The 17,513-nt window shown below is 37.0% G+C and overlaps 1 protein-coding gene across 4 annotated transcripts in view; it reads left to right on the top strand.

Moving 5' to 3' along the window:
* ext1c (exostoses (multiple) 1c) overlaps positions 1 to 17,513 on the top strand; it is a 73,459-nt gene that overhangs the window by 5,988 nt on the left and 49,958 nt on the right. For all 4 annotated transcript variants that reach the window (XM_051136904.1, XM_051136905.1, XM_051136906.1 and 1 more), the window contains exon 2: positions 6,750 to 7,993. In XM_051136904.1, coding sequence (XP_050992861.1) covers positions 7,056 to 7,993 — 938 coding nt within the window. In that variant the 5' untranslated portion in view covers positions 6,750 to 7,055. The remainder of the gene's footprint in view (positions 1 to 6,749; positions 7,994 to 17,513) is intronic.

The following is a 17,513-nucleotide window of genomic DNA, read 5'->3' on the forward strand; positions in this document are numbered from 1 at the left end:
ATCAATATCACAAAGAACTAATATTAGCCTCAATTAAAAAAAAAAAGTCGGCGATTTAATAAGAATAATAAACTAATGGCAAGCAATAAGACAAAAAAAACTATAGCAAAACAAATAAATAAGAAATTCTACCTACATTGTATAAAGTAATCAAATGTATAAAAACACTGCATATTCCTCACTGTGTAAATTTAATACTGTATATATTTCTTAATAAAGTAACAAAAGTAATTTAGTCAAGAGCAGTGAGAAATTTTCTCTTTTGTTGTTTGATTAACATGAATGGCAGACACAAGGAATTTTAGACTGCTGTCACTTTAAGAGCTGCCCAGTTTTCTTTCTCAGCCATTTGTTTTCACATAAGACCTAAATTACTGTCTTTACAAGTATAATTGCAAAGACAGATATTTTGACACATACAAGTGTGTGTATTTAACTTTTCAAGGCCTATAAAGCGGTAAAAATAAAGACAGTGCACACATAGGAAAATGAGTTCTCTTTCACTGCTGACTACATTTCAGCAGCTTAAAGGAGTGGCATTATGCTTTTTTATTTTTTGAATTTTAGTCAGTGTGTGGCATGTATCTTTGGGCATAAAAAAGATCTACAAAGTTACAAATCTCAAAGTCAACTCCAAAGGGAGATATTTTGTTTTTAAAAAATCCCTTTTCAAGAACTACAACGAACGGCTTCTTTGGTCTACAGCGTTTGTTTTCTGCATGCAATTATGTCACAACGCAACCCATTAGAATATCATTAAATGAAATCCCGCCTATGAAAATTCGAATTGTTAGGGGGTGGGTAGGGACGAGGTGGGGTTTCATCGCTTCAAGCATTGACTAGAGTGACTACATTTACATGTGTGGTAAGACATTTATTCATCATACAGTATGGATAGCTTCACTTATAACGCTTCAGTGTTTTTTTAAAATGCATAAACTTGCACTAGAATAGGCTAGGCTAATCAGTGATGATGTTCTTTGATAATGTTAGGCTGCTTTTAGCCTTATGCTGGAGCTGGTTTCGAGCAATGAAACTAAGTATGTAAATAATTAAAATACATTAGCACGATCTTGCAGGCTGACGATAGGACCCAACACTACTGTAGCGTATTATTTACTTTCTTTAGACGAATCCCATCAGAGTTATATTAAAATTTATCCTGGCACTCCCAAGCTTTAGAAGAGCATAGACGGGTGTTTCTCTTCATCAGTCCAAAACAAGTCCAACAATATGCATCCATCCATAATAAAAAGTGCCTCACATGGCTCCGGGGGGTCAATAAAGGACTCCTGTAGTAAATCGATGTGTTTTTTTAAGAAAAATATCTGTATTTAAAACGTAAGAATCACGAAACAGTTGTACACGGAACTTGCTTCTTTGACAAGGGGCGTGGCAGTACTGAAACACCATCTAAGCTGCCAATCACAACGCAGTGGGAGAGCTAACCAATCACAACACATTACGTTTTTCAGTAGGCGGGCCTTCATTAAACCCAGAACTAATTGAGCCATTTGTGCCGGGCTGGGAGAAAAGTATTGTAATAATGTAAATTATGTTAAAAATAATACGTTTTTCGAACCACCAAGCATGAAAGCGTGTTCTAGTACACCCCCAAAATGAAATCAAGACTTTGTAAAAGAGCATAGGACCTCTTTAAAATCACTTGTTTTTAAACCGCAATGCTTAAAAACACAAAACGTTTGAATGCGGTACGCTTTTGTAACCATGTAGCACAGCGACGTCACGTGAGCATGTAACCGCAAAAGAATACCGTATTATTTGGATCTGTAAGAAAATGTTCTCCAAACAGGCTTTTTAGCGTAGATCTGATTTATTGGCTGTAGAGGGAGATGGGCCAAGGGAGATAAGCTCTATGTCCAGCTGTCACACACTCGTCATGTGAGAAAACGGCTCAGGCCGGAGCAGTCTGGGCAGCAGGCACGACACAGGAAACTAACTCACCATGCTTACGACTGCTGCCTCTCGGCTACATCCACCTGCTCGCTGTCCTTCTCTACATTCACTCTCCATTGCCAAAAGACACTAGCATAGTTTTTCCCTTCGCACAAGGACTTTACAAGTGGAAAACACTTGTTCTGAAAAAGCTAATGAAGTGTCCAGAAGACAGATCGTTCAAAGTTTGGAGGGCTGTGTTCACTTGTTCAGCTGTTTCCTGTCATGGTGATTGAGCAATATGCCATCACATCTCGATCTCATTACACTGCCTCCAGCCTGCTTCTGGAGCCCTACCCCGTTTTGATATACGGCGTGGAGAAAGACAGAAAGGGAGAGGCTTACTGTGGTGGTGAGAAAAGAAAGCAAGAGCACTGAAAAATGAGAAAAATAAAAAGTAATTGTGATAGGAGGAGGAAACTGCAAGAAAGAGAGAGAGAAACCGTCCCTGTGGGGCTGAAACTAGTGATCACTCCCTCTCTGTCCATCTAGCCTTCTGTCAGCTGGATGTAGGCTTGGGGAATGATGGAATATTTGGAATGCTCTTACATAATCCGGATGTAGAAGAAGGAAAGTGTATTCTTACAGTTACATTAAAAATGTAACATGTTCATTTATTTTATACATTATGGAGACAAAATCATGACCCATATAGTTGCAAAAAAGCAAAAGAGCTGTTTTTTAATTACAAAATTCTTTGATACAGACAAAATATATATATTTTTTGTATAACGATTACTATTTTATATTTGTGATATTTATTTTTATATGCATTTCGCTGTTTTTGTCCTTCTCTAAGGAATTTTTTTTTTTTAGAACTATGTGCTTATATATTATTGTAACATTTACCTTTTTTATGTATAACCAGGATTTTAATATTTATATATAAAATGTATATATTCTAATTAAAATATGATGGTTTACCAATACTGAATTTATTTAATCAAAAATACCGTAAAAACAGTAATATTCTGAAATATTATTACAATTCAAAATAACTGCTCTCTTTTTAAATATATTTTAAAATATAATTTATTCCTGTGATGGCAAAGCTGAATTTTCAGCAGGAATTGCTTCAGCTTTATTTTATTTTAGACTTATATTACTTTATTTTATTTTATTTTGAAAGATGTCATTGATGTTCACCACGGCTGCATTTATGTGATGAAAAATACAGTAAAAGCAGTAATATTCTAAAATATTATTACAATTGTGATATAAAATTAATAATTATAATAAGTAAAATGACAGTAAATAAATAACAAAAATAAATTGTACATACACTGACAGCCAAAAGTCTGAAATAATTAAGAATTTTATTTATTTTATATTTTATTTATTTATTTTTATTTTATTTATGTATTTTTAAAGATGTTTTTAATGTTCACAAATACTGCATTTATTTGATCAAAAATACAGTAAAAACAGTGATATTCTGAAATATTATTACAATTCAAAATAACTGCTTTTTTAAAAATATATTTTAAAATATACTTTATTCCTGTGATAGCAAAGCTGAATTTTCAGTATCATTACTCCAGTATAAATTATATAAAAATATATATTTTAAACAATGTAATGAAATTTTGTTTCTTTATTTTATTTTATTTATTTATTTATTTATTTTTGGAAGATGTCATTAATGTTCACCAAAGCAGCATTTGTTTGATCAAAACTGCTTTTTGTAAAAATATATTTTAATCTATTTAATTATAAATTATATTTATAATTAATTTTAAACTCAATTTTCTGCAACAATTACTCTTGTAAAAAATATATCAAAATATACATTTTAAACAATGTAATAAAATAGACATTTTAATTTAACAATGTAATAAAATAGAAATGTATTTTATTTTATTTTTTTAAAAGATGTCATTAATGTTCATCATGGCTGCATTTATTGATCAAAAATACAGTAAAAATGGTAATATTCTGAAATATAATTCAAAATAATATAATTTCTTTTTAAATATATTTTAAAATATAATTTATGATGGCAAATGTGAAGCTTTGCCATATAATGTGATGGCAAAGCTGAATTTTCAGCAATTACTCCAGTAAAAATTTCAAACAATGTTATAAAATATCATTTTATATAATATAATAACATAATATAATTTTAAATTCTGATATTTCACTTGATCAAATAAATGCAGCCTTTGTGAGCATAAGAGCAAAGACATTAACATTATAAAATCATTCAATTCCAAACTTTTGGCCGCCTGTGTATATATAATTTATTTTTATCATTTATTCACTTTCATTATGTTTACTATTATAGTAGGGATGAGAGAGTGAGGGAGACATAACCCAGGTTCACCCACATCCAAATCTGTCCATCCAAATTTGCATTGTCCTATATTCATTAGGTTGGTTCTGGCATCCTTACTTCGGCATAGCATGAGCGATCCTTACGTCATGCCAGTGGAAATCTAGCAGTTCATTTTCAAAAGAAAATTGAGATTAACTTCACCTGTAAGGCATAAAAAGCCCAACGAAAGAAAAGAAGGGAAATCAATGTCCTAACTAAGGGAGTCATGCATTAATAATGAGCCGCTTGCAATGGAATCCTCTGCATCTGTTTCCCGACAAATATGTGCTTGGCCTGCAGTGTTTCGTGAGGGGAGCTTTACCGTGAAAAACGCCAGCATGCAGATCTTACGCTTGCTTCGTGACCGCGCACACGTTCACGGCAAACGGTATACTGTGATTCTGGACCTGTCACACATTATTAATGCATACATAAGAGAAATCTCCATAAGCTAACACACATTCATGCATAACAACACACAGGCCCTTTATATACTTTACAAGCTTTAGATTAGTTTGCACTAGGTCAGACAGTGGTCAGACAGCTTAAAGAGATAAGACAGAAACTCTAGAGGAATTTAACAGAAAGGCAGAGGTAGGGAAGAGGCGAGGGAAGAGTGAGGAGGAAAAACAAGTGAGGCAGGTGAGACCTGAAAGCTGTCTTTGTGCATTGCCTGGCAGTAGAAACACTGACCTTCTCTGTGAGACGCCGCACAGAGACAGGTACGCAGTTTGATGAGAGGAGGGCACTTTCTTGACGAACACCTCCCCTTCAAAAACCGTTGCGTGCTTCCCGGCAAAGCAAACAAACAAGCCAAAAAGAACCTCAGTCTCCCTTCAGATTAACTGGCATCAGATTCAGTTTCGGCTCTCACTTTCGATTTAGGTTTCTTAAAGCCACCTTATTTTTTTCACCCCCTTCATCTTCGTTCGACTGGAGCTTGGAGAGGGTAGATGCTATCGCTCCCCAGCTCATGTTTTGCATGTTCACTCCAAACACTGCACCAGTGTGTGTGTGAAAACAGCAGAACCGACTCAGACCACAAGACTAAATGCACCAATTTCAAATCAAGCATGGCCTCATACCGGTGCACACAAAGCCTTTTGTGCCCACCACCAGGGTTGGGCATGTGATGAGACACTTGATAACCCATGGAGGGCTTTGATGTTCTGCAAATACTCACTGGACTATGTTGTTTTGTTAACTTCCCCTTCTCAAACTGTGATTTGGCCTTTTATATATACAGGCTGAATGGGACTGTATTAGCGGTTCTGGTACCATAGGAACAGGCCCAGAAAGGTAGTAAGTACATTGTTAAAATAGTCAATGTGGCATCAGTGATTCAACCTTACAGTCTAGTCATGAAAAGTGAAGCCAGCTGGTGGCTGGTCCCAGTATGGGTCATAAACCCCTCCCTCTCCATGTAATCTAATGGAACGTAAGGCAAACTAAAGATGTATTTTTCCAAAGATGTTTTTTTGTCATTTTATGTAGTTTTTATCACACTTATGTAAGTTGATGTAAGTGATGTAAGCTATGTTAAGCTATAAAAACGGGAGTGTGATGTCATGATTGACAGCTTCTCTGAGCAAACTGAGGCACAAAAAGACTTTTTTTGGGATCTTCAGGAAGACATTAGAGTTGTATTTACCTTATTTCAACACAAGCCTCTTATATGGCAATCAGCAGACAAAAATCGGAGCAGTCAGGTTAATTAAGAAAGGGTCAGGGGCGTGTGCTTGCGATCAACTCTGCTTACTTTCAACACTGCTCACTACTCGGGTCCCAAGTTCACTGCTGGGACATTGGCGGCTTCACTTTTCTTCAATGGAAGAGATGGTATTCTATGGTGGTGGTACTCTACTGAACGTGCGTCGAAGACTGACAATAAAGAAAAGAACTTGTTGAATAAAGTCGTTATAAATTACGGTTGAACCACATTGGACTATTTTAACGGTGTCATTACTACCTTTCTGGGCCATGAACAATTAGTTGCGTTGCTGCCTATGCAGGGTTAGAAAGCTCTCGGACTTTATCAAAAATATGTTTGTCTTCATTTTGAACATTATTTCTATTGTTTTATTTAAAATCCTCTAAAATCATTATGTCATGTTTTTTCTTTAACAAACATTGTATTATTGGATACTGGATATTTTATTACTAAATGCAGTGATTCTCATACATTTGACTGGCTTAATTACATACAAATAGTTTGTTGTACCATACATGAGTTTATTGTCTGGTAGTCATGTTCATTTTTTTTTAACCACAGTGCACCACTTTTTAAAAAATACTTGAAATATGGCCTTTCACACTGTAATGCACTGCCATCCATGATGCATTGCTTGCTCACTAATGTTTTCATGTGCTTGAATCTGCTGGGTGTTTGAGGATGGGATAAGAGTGTGTGTACATGGCAGTGCTGATATAAATGAACAGAAGGCTGTGTACTGAAGTGTGTTGTTAATTTCTCTGCTAGGGTAACGCAGAGGGGACTCACTGAGCCATGCAGAGAGAAGGACTACCAAGAGAGGAGAAATTGCACCGCATCACTTCCAGCAGACGACACATGCACTTCTGTTGCATGGGCTAACCATCCTGTGAACAAACAACGCAGAAGCAGCGAGACGGGGAGAAAGAGCGCATCCGTGTCTCTGGTTTCCGCTGATGGACAAGTGGACATTGGGGCTATGCTGGAGCTTCGGCCCCTGCTGTCCATCCCGTCTCCCCCCTGCTGAAGCTCCCGGCACGGCCCTGGAGCACAGAGGGTGAGAGAGACGGCCTCATGCAGGCACGCAAGAAGTACGTGCTTCTGGGCCTGTGCACGTGCTGTTGGCTGTTGCTCTATTACTGGGGAGGCTTGCAGGAACGGCTCCTGGGTCTCATCACCCACAGAAGGGGGGAGGTGGCACGGCCCTGGCCCAACTGGTTGGATCGGGACCTGCTCCTGGGTTACGCCGACCAGGCCGAGCTACAAAATGGCGGCGGGCCGGGTGACTCACCAAGGCAGCGGCGGCAGTCGTGGACCGGAATCTACAAGGACAGTCACTGCAGGATGGACACCTGCTTTGACTTCGCCCGATGTCAAGGGCAAAGCGGCTTTCGGGTCTACATCTATCCGCCGGAGAAAGGTGAACGGGTGTCTGAGAGTTACCGCAAGATTCTCACCTCAGTCGCTGAGTCACGATATTACACGTCGGACCCCAGAGAGGCATGTTTGTTTGTGCTGGACATTGACACGCTGGACAGGGACAAGCTTTCGACACAGTTCGTACCCAATGTTGATGAGCGGATTCGAGGTTACCCGCTTTGGAACGACGGGCGGAACCATGTCATTTTCAACCTTTATTCCGGAACCTGGCCCAACTATACCGAGGACTTGGGCTTTAACGTGGGCCAGGCCATCCTGGCCAAAGCAAGCCTGAATACGGAACACTTCCGACCGGGCTTTGACATTTCCATCCCTTTGTTCTCTAAAGAACACCCTCAGAAGGGCGGAGAAAGGGGATGGTTAGTTCGCAACACCGTCCCACCGAGACGGAAGTACTTGTTGATGTTTAAAGGTAAGCGTTACTTGACGGGCATTGGCTCAGACACTCGTAACGCTCTACATCACATCCACAACGGCAAAGACATTGTTTCCCTAACGACATGTCGTCACGGCAAGGACTGGGAAAAGCACAAGGATGCTAGGTGTGACCATGACAACCAGGAGTATGAGAGGTAAGTCATGTAAATGAGTCAACGGGGAGTTTCTGTACTTGGGTTTTAAGAGGAATGATGGCCGTTATGAGATCAGTTTCGGTTTCAGTGACTCAATGGATTTTGTCAGTGACACTGTGGGCTATGAACTCAGGTTCCTGTGTGTTAAATACAAGAAGCTGCTATCGGTTACCGCAGGGTGTGGGTTTACTTATGTAATACACGGCAAAGTGTCAAGAGTGAATAACACTGAAAATGTATCAAGTGTTCTCCTGAGAATGACATATGCTGGGTATTGCACGTCATAAAAACGTTAAAAGAGAGTTTGACTTGCTGATGTTAGTGGAAGTGTTTGTTTTTGACTTTGCTTGTTCAAGAAACTTGAGCAGAATGAATGCGAGAAGTGATCCTTTGCTAAGCCCCGCCCCCCTTGGTTCTTGTTGCTTACTCAGACAAGCTTCACTAAACATCAAATATAAATGAATTGAAGATTTCCTTGATTGTCAGGAACTCAGGAATGAAAAAAAAAACATTTTTATCTGTTTTTTAAGTATTTTTTAAATTATGCACATCACAAGATTTAGGTAGAGGCTATTTACACTCTATTTAACTCCGGCCACCATAGTGTGGTTGGGATAGACAAAATCATAAAGGATGACTGTCAATAAACAGCTCCATTGGTGTAGATGGTAAAGCACATAATGCAATCTTTTTGATGCAACTGACCCGAGTTCGAATCCGCCTTTTGCCGAACCTGTTGTTCTCTTTTTAATAATTTAATTTAATTTCATTTCATTTAAATTGGCAAAAATGGTAAAGTGCGTAACACGATCTTTTGGACGCGACTGACCCGAGTTTGAATCCACCTTTTGCCAAACTCGTTGTGCTCTCTTTTGTTTTAATTTTGTTTTTTTTTTTAGAATTTTTTTTTTCTTTGCCATTTTTAGCCTTTATTATGACAGTACAGATCAGTATGGACAGGAAGCGAAGTGGAAGAGAGATAGGGGGCGGGACCGGGACAGATCCTCAAGTCAGGATTCTAACATGGGATGCCCGTAGTGCAACAGCGCTGTATGTTGGCGCACTGCCCACAAGGCTATTGCACCAACCTCTCTTTTTAATTTTAATTTAATTTAATTTAATTTAATAAAAGACGACTGTCAATAAACAGCTCCATTGGCGTACATAACGCAATCTTTTTGACACAATCAATCAGAGTTCGAATCCACCTTTTGCCGAACTTGTTCTCTCTTTTTAATTTAATTTAATTTAACATGCAGTCTCTTCTTAGATGTAAAAGAGCAAATATTTGTTTGAGGATTAGTGACATTTTACGGCAGGGTTTAGCTAAGATTCGTTTACACAACAATTTTACTTACAATTTACACTAAAAATAGTTCTGCTTTCGATTAATGACAGAGGCCCATTGTGTTTATATGAATGGGGTCATGTAACACAAAAAAACAACAAATGACTGTATATTTATGGTGAATAGTAAAGTCCTATCCTAAAGTTATTGTGCACAGCTGTTCTGTGAATCAAACCATAAACCTTTAAGCATTTTTTGTGCATTTCTAAATTGTTTTGTAACGCATGCATGACCCGGTGGAATTAAACAGATTTGGGTGAAGAGATACTGTAGAAGAAATATGGGAAAGGAAGGGAGGAGAACTAATACAGAGCCACAAAACTACCACAGAGAATGTGTATCAAATCCACCGCGGGTCATAGAGGAGCAGACACGGCCAAGAAGAAACTGAAGAAACGGTCTCGAACAGTTGAACAGTGCTTCGGGCTTGTTTGCTTTTGGTTTGTGGTGGGGACAGAGCTCCACTCAGCACTGGATGAATGTGTTCATTTATTCCACAAGATAGGTTAGGGGGCTCTCCCACGCAGGAACAAACTTAGCCATACTTGCTAGCAGTTCAGGTGTTAGGTGGTCCGTGATCCAAAAACATTCATAAAATACTTTATTTCTACTGGAATGAACGCGGCGGCTTGTGTCGTGGAGGTCTAAGCAGGAAAAGAGAGTTTTGTACATTGACAGAGTGACTGCTGAGGAGTGGGCGGTGTGACCAAAATCTTAATCAAAATTAAACACTCTATCATAAAAGGGATGACATGAACAGATTTCATGCCATTTTTAGGGGCTCAAGCACGTAGCACTGATGTAACTGTTAGAATGGCCAAGGATCAGCAATCTCCACGTAAAACTGATCGGGCAGACCAAACCGTAAGTCACAGAGACTTAAAACTCGGAGGGATGGTAGTAATCATACTTCACTCGCTATGAAATTGCTCATAGCTCCTTAACTGTTTGTCACAGTGCTTAAGTGTCTAACTTTCGACTCTTCGTCGCATAGGGATGCCAAAACGTTCGAAAGGGGCAGTGCCACCTTTACAAAAATGGCTATAACTTTTGAACAGAATGCATACTCTTTGCCAAACTCACAACATGTATGTAAGAGGTAAATCTGAGGTCACGCGAGCTTGGGCACTTGGTGGTGCTATAAGAGGAAAAAACATAAAAACGGCCATAACTACACAACTGTTTGTCCTATTTACGTGAAAATCATTACGCATGGTCTTGGTCCAAACTGGCTAAAAGGACATTTGCGTATCTCAAAAAACATGGCCGCCATAGACCGATGAACTTTAAGCACCTATTACCAGGTTAACGGAGGTCTATAAACTTTGAGCACCTATTAAACCAGGTTAAGGGAGGTTGATTGGAACAAAACTTAGTGGGCCTGTTTGACTCACGGCCTTAAAGGTCTGTGAGAAATTTGAAAGGCACTGGAGGGCAATATCACATTTTTTTAAGGGCATAAACGATTGTATATTGCATATATTCTGGAAAAACAATGCAGTGCAATTCTTTGGACTCTCTAGGCTAATAATTATCAAAAAAATTGAATTGGGAAGCTATAACGGCGTCATTTAGAAAAGGGGCCTGTCCAAATATACTCAAAAGCCTAAACGAAAACTCAAAACTCAAAACACGAAACCTGGTAAGCACATGCAAAAGGGGATTCTAAACAAGCATGCAACGTTTTACGGGGATTGGACCATAGCTATAACAGTCATAAACATTAAAAAACATCATGTTTCTATGGCTAATTACCTGTATTTGCCAAAAATGCTTTTTTTAGATCATTGATTTAGGTGGTTAGATGCTTTCTAAATAATATTTAATAGCTTAAAAAATGCTTAAATAATATTAAATGCCTTAAAGCACTTGAACCCTGGTAATCGCTGCTTGCAGCTAGATTTTTTATTATTTATTTAATAAATAAATGTCGGATTTACCCAAAACAAATTATATATAATATTTAACCACAATAGAGACATCAAAGCCAGCAGCAAATTCCAGGAAATCTGGCCGAGGTAAGGCTTACCTCAGTGGGTTAATGAGTGCTAAATGACCATTGGAGCTCACATCTCTGAAAACATCTTGGCAAATTTACAAATAGACGTTGTCTTTATTAACAAACCGCATATTTGAAGTCTAAACAAGTACATTATCACCTAAAAAACTTAAACACTCTTAAAACTACATTCCGTGACATATATTATACTAAATTTGGGTGTCCGCCATGACACTCGCTGTGAGAAATACCACAAGTGGAGTGAAACAGTGTAACGGTTCTGATATCACTAGAATATTGCACTCCTGTCAGCTAATCAAGATTCTAAGACCAAAAAGAACTGTTGTATAAATATATATACAACTAATGGCTGACACATGTCTACTGTTCATACCGCACAGCCCTCTGTGGAGTTTTGAGGGTGTTGGACCCATAATGTCATAAACTTGAGGGAAAATGTGAGACAAGTAGCGACAAAGCGAATTGGGTCTCTCTCGTATTTCACTGCCGTGGTACCGCTAGGAAGCTACAAGGTGCCAAACTCAGAAATAGAACTTAGGAGGTTCTCTCGGGTTAATGATCACCAGCATCTGCTACTTCCACAGATTAACCTGAAGGCACACTGAGCACCCTACTGAACTCTTGCCCAGGGTGGAGAGATAGGGCTGAATCCGGGGATGCTTCAGGAATGAGAGAGAGGAACTTGCTGCAACCAAATGGCCTACATTCATTCACTTTTCAGGGCTATTTAAAAAAAAAGAGTTGGGGTGGGGGGGGTGTTGAAGGGGTACTTGCATTGTACTGGGAATGTAAATGAGAAGGAGTGAGAGAGCTTGTGGGAAGAAAAATAGGGCAAGCTGTTTCGGGACAGTTTTGGGACACACACACACAGACGGAGGATTATACTGCAATACTGATTATACTCTCTTCAATACCACCGTAGACTTCTGGGAAAGCATTAGAATGCGGCTGGAAGTGTGTTTGTGTATGTGTGTGAGTCTAAGGGTGTAATAGTAAAATGCGGTACCTTTCTTGACAGCTAACAAGGTCTCCATGACTACACTCCTACCATGTGCAAGACATTCACACAGAAGAGGTCATTATTCTCGATTCTCAAGGAGAAACGAAGAATAATGCACTGCCTTTTTACATCTGCCATTGAAAATAAAACACAACTACAGGAAAACACGCTCTACAGGCGTAGAAATACTATTTTTAGAGAATTATCGCTTTGGAAGTGAATCACAACAGCGCTTAATGAACTTAATAAGGACCTTAACGAGGGCCTCTCCTTCGTTCCATGACCTTGTGTGTGCGTATTTGCGTACAATCGTTGGCAGGATGCAATAAGAAACGTTACACCCCACTGTAATTAGGGGGATGTGAAATTGTACCCCTAGAGAGAGTGTGGTTTGTGTGGCTCGTGCACAAGCCAGCATAAACTAGGTTTATTTAGAACAAATAAAGAGAGAGGGAGAGGGCCGTCTATCTTCTCTTGTCTTTTGTGCACTCTCTTGTTTTTTTTTTTTTTTTTTTTTTTTTCAAGTTCTCTTATTTTCTCTCACCGGGATTCTACCCCCACCCCACGCCACCACTCACCAATCCCTTGACCCTCTTTCCCAATCTATCCAGGCCAAGTGTTTTACATACACACGCATGCATTTGCTTATTGGCACACAGACTGAGGCATGCTAAGTTGCTCTTCATGCATGGACACTTTTTCAGTCCATCATGCAACCGAATCAGAGACATCACATGCACACTTATCAGTGCGCGAAACATGTTCGCTCCCGTGTCTTCATGACCAGGATAAAATCGTGAAGGGTAAAGGCCATGGCCTACATTTCCAAGGATTCAGAGTAGGCTAATTCTACAAACTTATTACATCAGTCCACTCAACTTTAAGATCTGTTAGAAATAAAAAAGATAGATAGATAGATAGATAGATAGATAGATAGATAGATAGATAGATAGATAGATAGATAGATAGATGATTTTTTTTATACTTTTATATATATTTATAAAATAAAATATATAATATTTATTTATTAAAACATAATATATATATATATATATATATATACACTACCGTTCAAAAGTTTGGGGTCAGTAAGACTTGTAATAGTCTTTAAAGAAGTCTCTTATGCTCATCAAGGCTGCATTTATTTGATTAAAAATATACAAAAAAAACAGTAATATTGCAAAATGTTTTTACAATATAAAATAATGTTTTTTATTTTAACATACTTTAAAATAGAATTTATTCCTGTGATGAAAAGCTGAATTTTTATCAGCTGTTACTCCAGTCTTAAGTGTCACATGATCCTTCAGAAATCATTCTAATATGCGGATTTATTATTAGAATGATCAATGTTGGATAATATCAACAGTTGTGCTGCCAAATATTTTTTGGAACCTGTAATTTTTTTTTTCACGATTCTTTCATGAATAACAAGTTTAAAAAGTACAGTGTTTATTCAAAATATGAATATTTTATAACAATGTAAATTATTTATTATTAACTTTTAATAAACTTTTAATTATTAACTTAATACATCCTTGGTGAATAAAAGTATTAATTTCTTTAAAAAAAAAAAAAAAAAAGAAAAGAAACAATAAAAATGTACTGACCCCAAACTAAAATAAAGAAATAAAGTCAGAATTGTGAGATATAAAGTCAGAATTGCGGGATGTAAACTCGCTACTGCAAAAATAAAGGCAGAGACCTTTTGCAATTCTGAATTTTTTCTCACAACTGCAAGTTTTTATGGAAAGAATTGTGAGATATAAAGTCAGAATTGCAGAAAATAAACTGACAATTGTAAGAAATAAAGTCAGAATTGCGAGATATATACTCACAAATAATGTTTATTTTAAACATATATTTAAATATATATAATTTATATGATTTTGTATTTAAAATAATTATCTTTATATAGATAGACAGACAGATAGATAGATAGATAGATAGCTAGATAGATAGATAGATTAACACACACATAGTATTTAATGTATGTATGCACATTTTATATATATATATATATATATATATATATATATAAATATATACTCTAATTCATTCCATGAACTAAGCCACAGGAACATCTCTATTCAGTCGCCTACACATTTTTGGTATCTCACAGAATGTACTGCAGACTATTTCAAGCATAGTTGCTGGTTGATACTGTATTGTGTTGTGTTGTGTTAAACTAGGACATTGAGGGCTGTCAAACAGGAATCAAATTCTGCACCCGGTAGGCAGCTGTAGACACGCATATATCAACAATCGAGCTGTCAAACTGACTCTATCGATGTTCCTGGTGTGCAGGCAGCCAAAGTTCTTCAAAGTGTAAGACATTCCTGCCACATCTATTATATATTGTTTTAAAAACTGGTGAAATGTAGAGTTTACAAGCGGTCAAAATGTAACATTTAACTGCATGCCAGACAACGGACTCATTCATTAGACCACAGCAGAATGCTGATTCCCGAAAGACCCATTACCGATATGAGACATATCAGACACATATGTAAAACTGCATAATGTCTATATACAGAGGAAAATGTCATTGGGTTACGACGTTTAGGGAGAGAAATAGAATATATGCCTTCTGAAACAAATCACTCAATCTCAACTTCCACTCGGATAAGCGGGAAGTTCTTTCCCTCAAGGGCAAATGCTCTCTGTGTTAAATGGTGTGTATGAATAGTAGCTCATAATTTAGGACTCTAATCGGTGCTTTATCTCGCTTTGCAGAGGTGGATTTGAGAGAATCCATCCGTGTCACGTCTGTTATTGTCTGTCTCCGCTGGAGCTGAAAGCTTTTGAGGAGGCATGAGTCGAAAACTCCAGGAGAGTGATGTAAAGAAGCATCCCGCACCCTCTTACCCTGTTTCTCCGCTTCCTATTATTTATGGCATGAAATGCTCTGATTTCCTGTGGTTTACCTCTGATTGTGCAAATATACACAGAATACATGTTTCTACAATCACTCTGAACATAAACAGAATAGTTTTGAGAGTGTGGATTATGTAGCCCCTGGGGGAATGAAGCTTCCATTGATTTTTCAGGGATATGGGGTGACTGTGTTACATTAGATTACTTTAGAATGGGAGAGCAATCATCCCTTTGTTTACCATAAAAATGCATGTGACCTTTAAAAGGGTTGTTATTGACATTTTATACAGATGATCACATATCCTAAAGTGTCATAGATGAGTTGTGGCTTATGCTGCTTTAAAATACCATAATTTATGGCAGCCTATATGCGCCGCTGAATAAAAAATTTAAAAAAGGTAATTGCGATCTTTTATCTCTAAATTTTGACTTTTTCTTCTCAGAATTGAGAGATATAAACTGACAATTGCAAGTTATAAAATCAGAATTGAGGGAAATAAACTCGCAATTGCAAGAAAAAAGTCAGAATTGCTTCTTGCACTTACAAGTTATATCTATCCCTTTCTTTTCTCATAATTGTGAGTTATATAGTCAGAATTGTGAGATATGCAACATATAAAGTCAGAATTGCAAAATATAAACTCGCAACTGCAAAAAATAAAGTCAGAATTGTGAGATATAAAGTCAGAATTGGGGGATATAAATTTGCAATTGTGAGAAATAAAGTCAGCGACCTTTTTCTTAGAATTGCATTTGTACCTTCAAGTCAGAATTTCTTTCTCACAATTGCGAGTTTATCTCGCAATTCTGAATTTTTTTTCTCGCGATTCTGAATTTTTTTCTCGCAAATTGCAAGTTATAAAGTCAGAATTGTGAGATATAAACTCACGATTGTGAGAAATTAAGTAAGAATTGTGAGACATAATCCTGTGATTGCGAGAAAAAAAGTCAGAATTGCTTCTCGCAATTGCTAGTTCATATTTTGCAAATCTGATTTTTTTCTTGCAACTGCGAATTTTATATAGAGATATAAAGTCAGAATTGTGGGACATAAACTCGCAATTCCAAGAAATAAAGTCAGAATTGTGAGATATAAAGTCAGAATTGGGGGATATAAAGTCAGAATTGGGGGATATAAACTTGCAGTTGCCAGAAATAAAATCAGACACCTGTTTCTCAGAATTGTCTTTGTATCCTGAAATTCAGAATTTTTTCTCCCAATTGCAAGTTAATATAGAAAGAACTGTATATATAAAGTCAGATATAAAGATATAAAGTCAGAATTGCGGGATATAAACTCACAATTGTGAGAAATAAGCTCAGAATTGAAAGATTTAAAATTGCAATTGCGAGAAAAAATCAGAATTGCTTCTTTATATTTTTATATTTTGAAAATCAGATTTTTTTTCTCACAATTGTGAATTATATAGTCAGAATTGTGAGGTGTAAAGACGGAATTGTGGGATATAAATTCGAATTGCAGGATATAAACATGCAATTGCAAGAAAAAGTTAGAATTGCGAGATATACAGTCAGAATTGGGGGATATAAACGTAACTGCGAGAAATAAAGTCAGAGACCTTTTTCTCAGAATTGTGTTTGTACCTGGCAAATCTGAATTTTTTCTCGCAATTGCAAGTTTATATAGAAAGAACTGTGAGATATAAAGTCAGAATTGTGGAATATAAACTCACAATTGTGAGAAATAAAGTCAGAATTGCTTTCTCACGACTGAAAGTTTACATCTCAGAATTGTGAATTTTTTCTTACAAAATGCGAGTTATATAGTCAGAATTGTGAGAGGTAAAGTCAGAATTGCAGGCCATAAACTCGCAATGGCAAGAAAAAAAGTCAGAATTGCTTCTCGCAGTTGCAAGTTCATAGATTCGCGATTGTGAAATAAATAGTCAAAAACATTGCTACATTAATTCTAAAAAAAAAAAAATTTTACTGAATTTGTATATCATTTGAAAATATGTAGTAATATTCATTGCAGTTCCAATATGGACCTCTGCCTTTGATATTTTGACTATTTAGATGAATATTTGTTAAATAAGATCATTTACAATCATTCATTTATAGGGAAACAGCTAAACTTAGTAGCATCCTCATTATGGTAAACTTCTTGCAGCAAAGGAACTTCAATATGTGCTTGGAATGGAAATTAGTTTCACTGTTTGCCTTGGAATGGAATCCTTGACCTTTTAACCGCTTAGATGAATATCTATTAAATAAGATTGCTTACATTCATTAATTCATGTGGAAATAGCAAAGC

This window comes from Labeo rohita, chromosome 19 (assembly GCF_022985175.1).
Source record: "Labeo rohita strain BAU-BD-2019 chromosome 19, IGBB_LRoh.1.0, whole genome shotgun sequence".
NCBI lineage: Eukaryota > Metazoa > Chordata > Actinopteri > Cypriniformes > Cyprinidae > Labeo > Labeo rohita.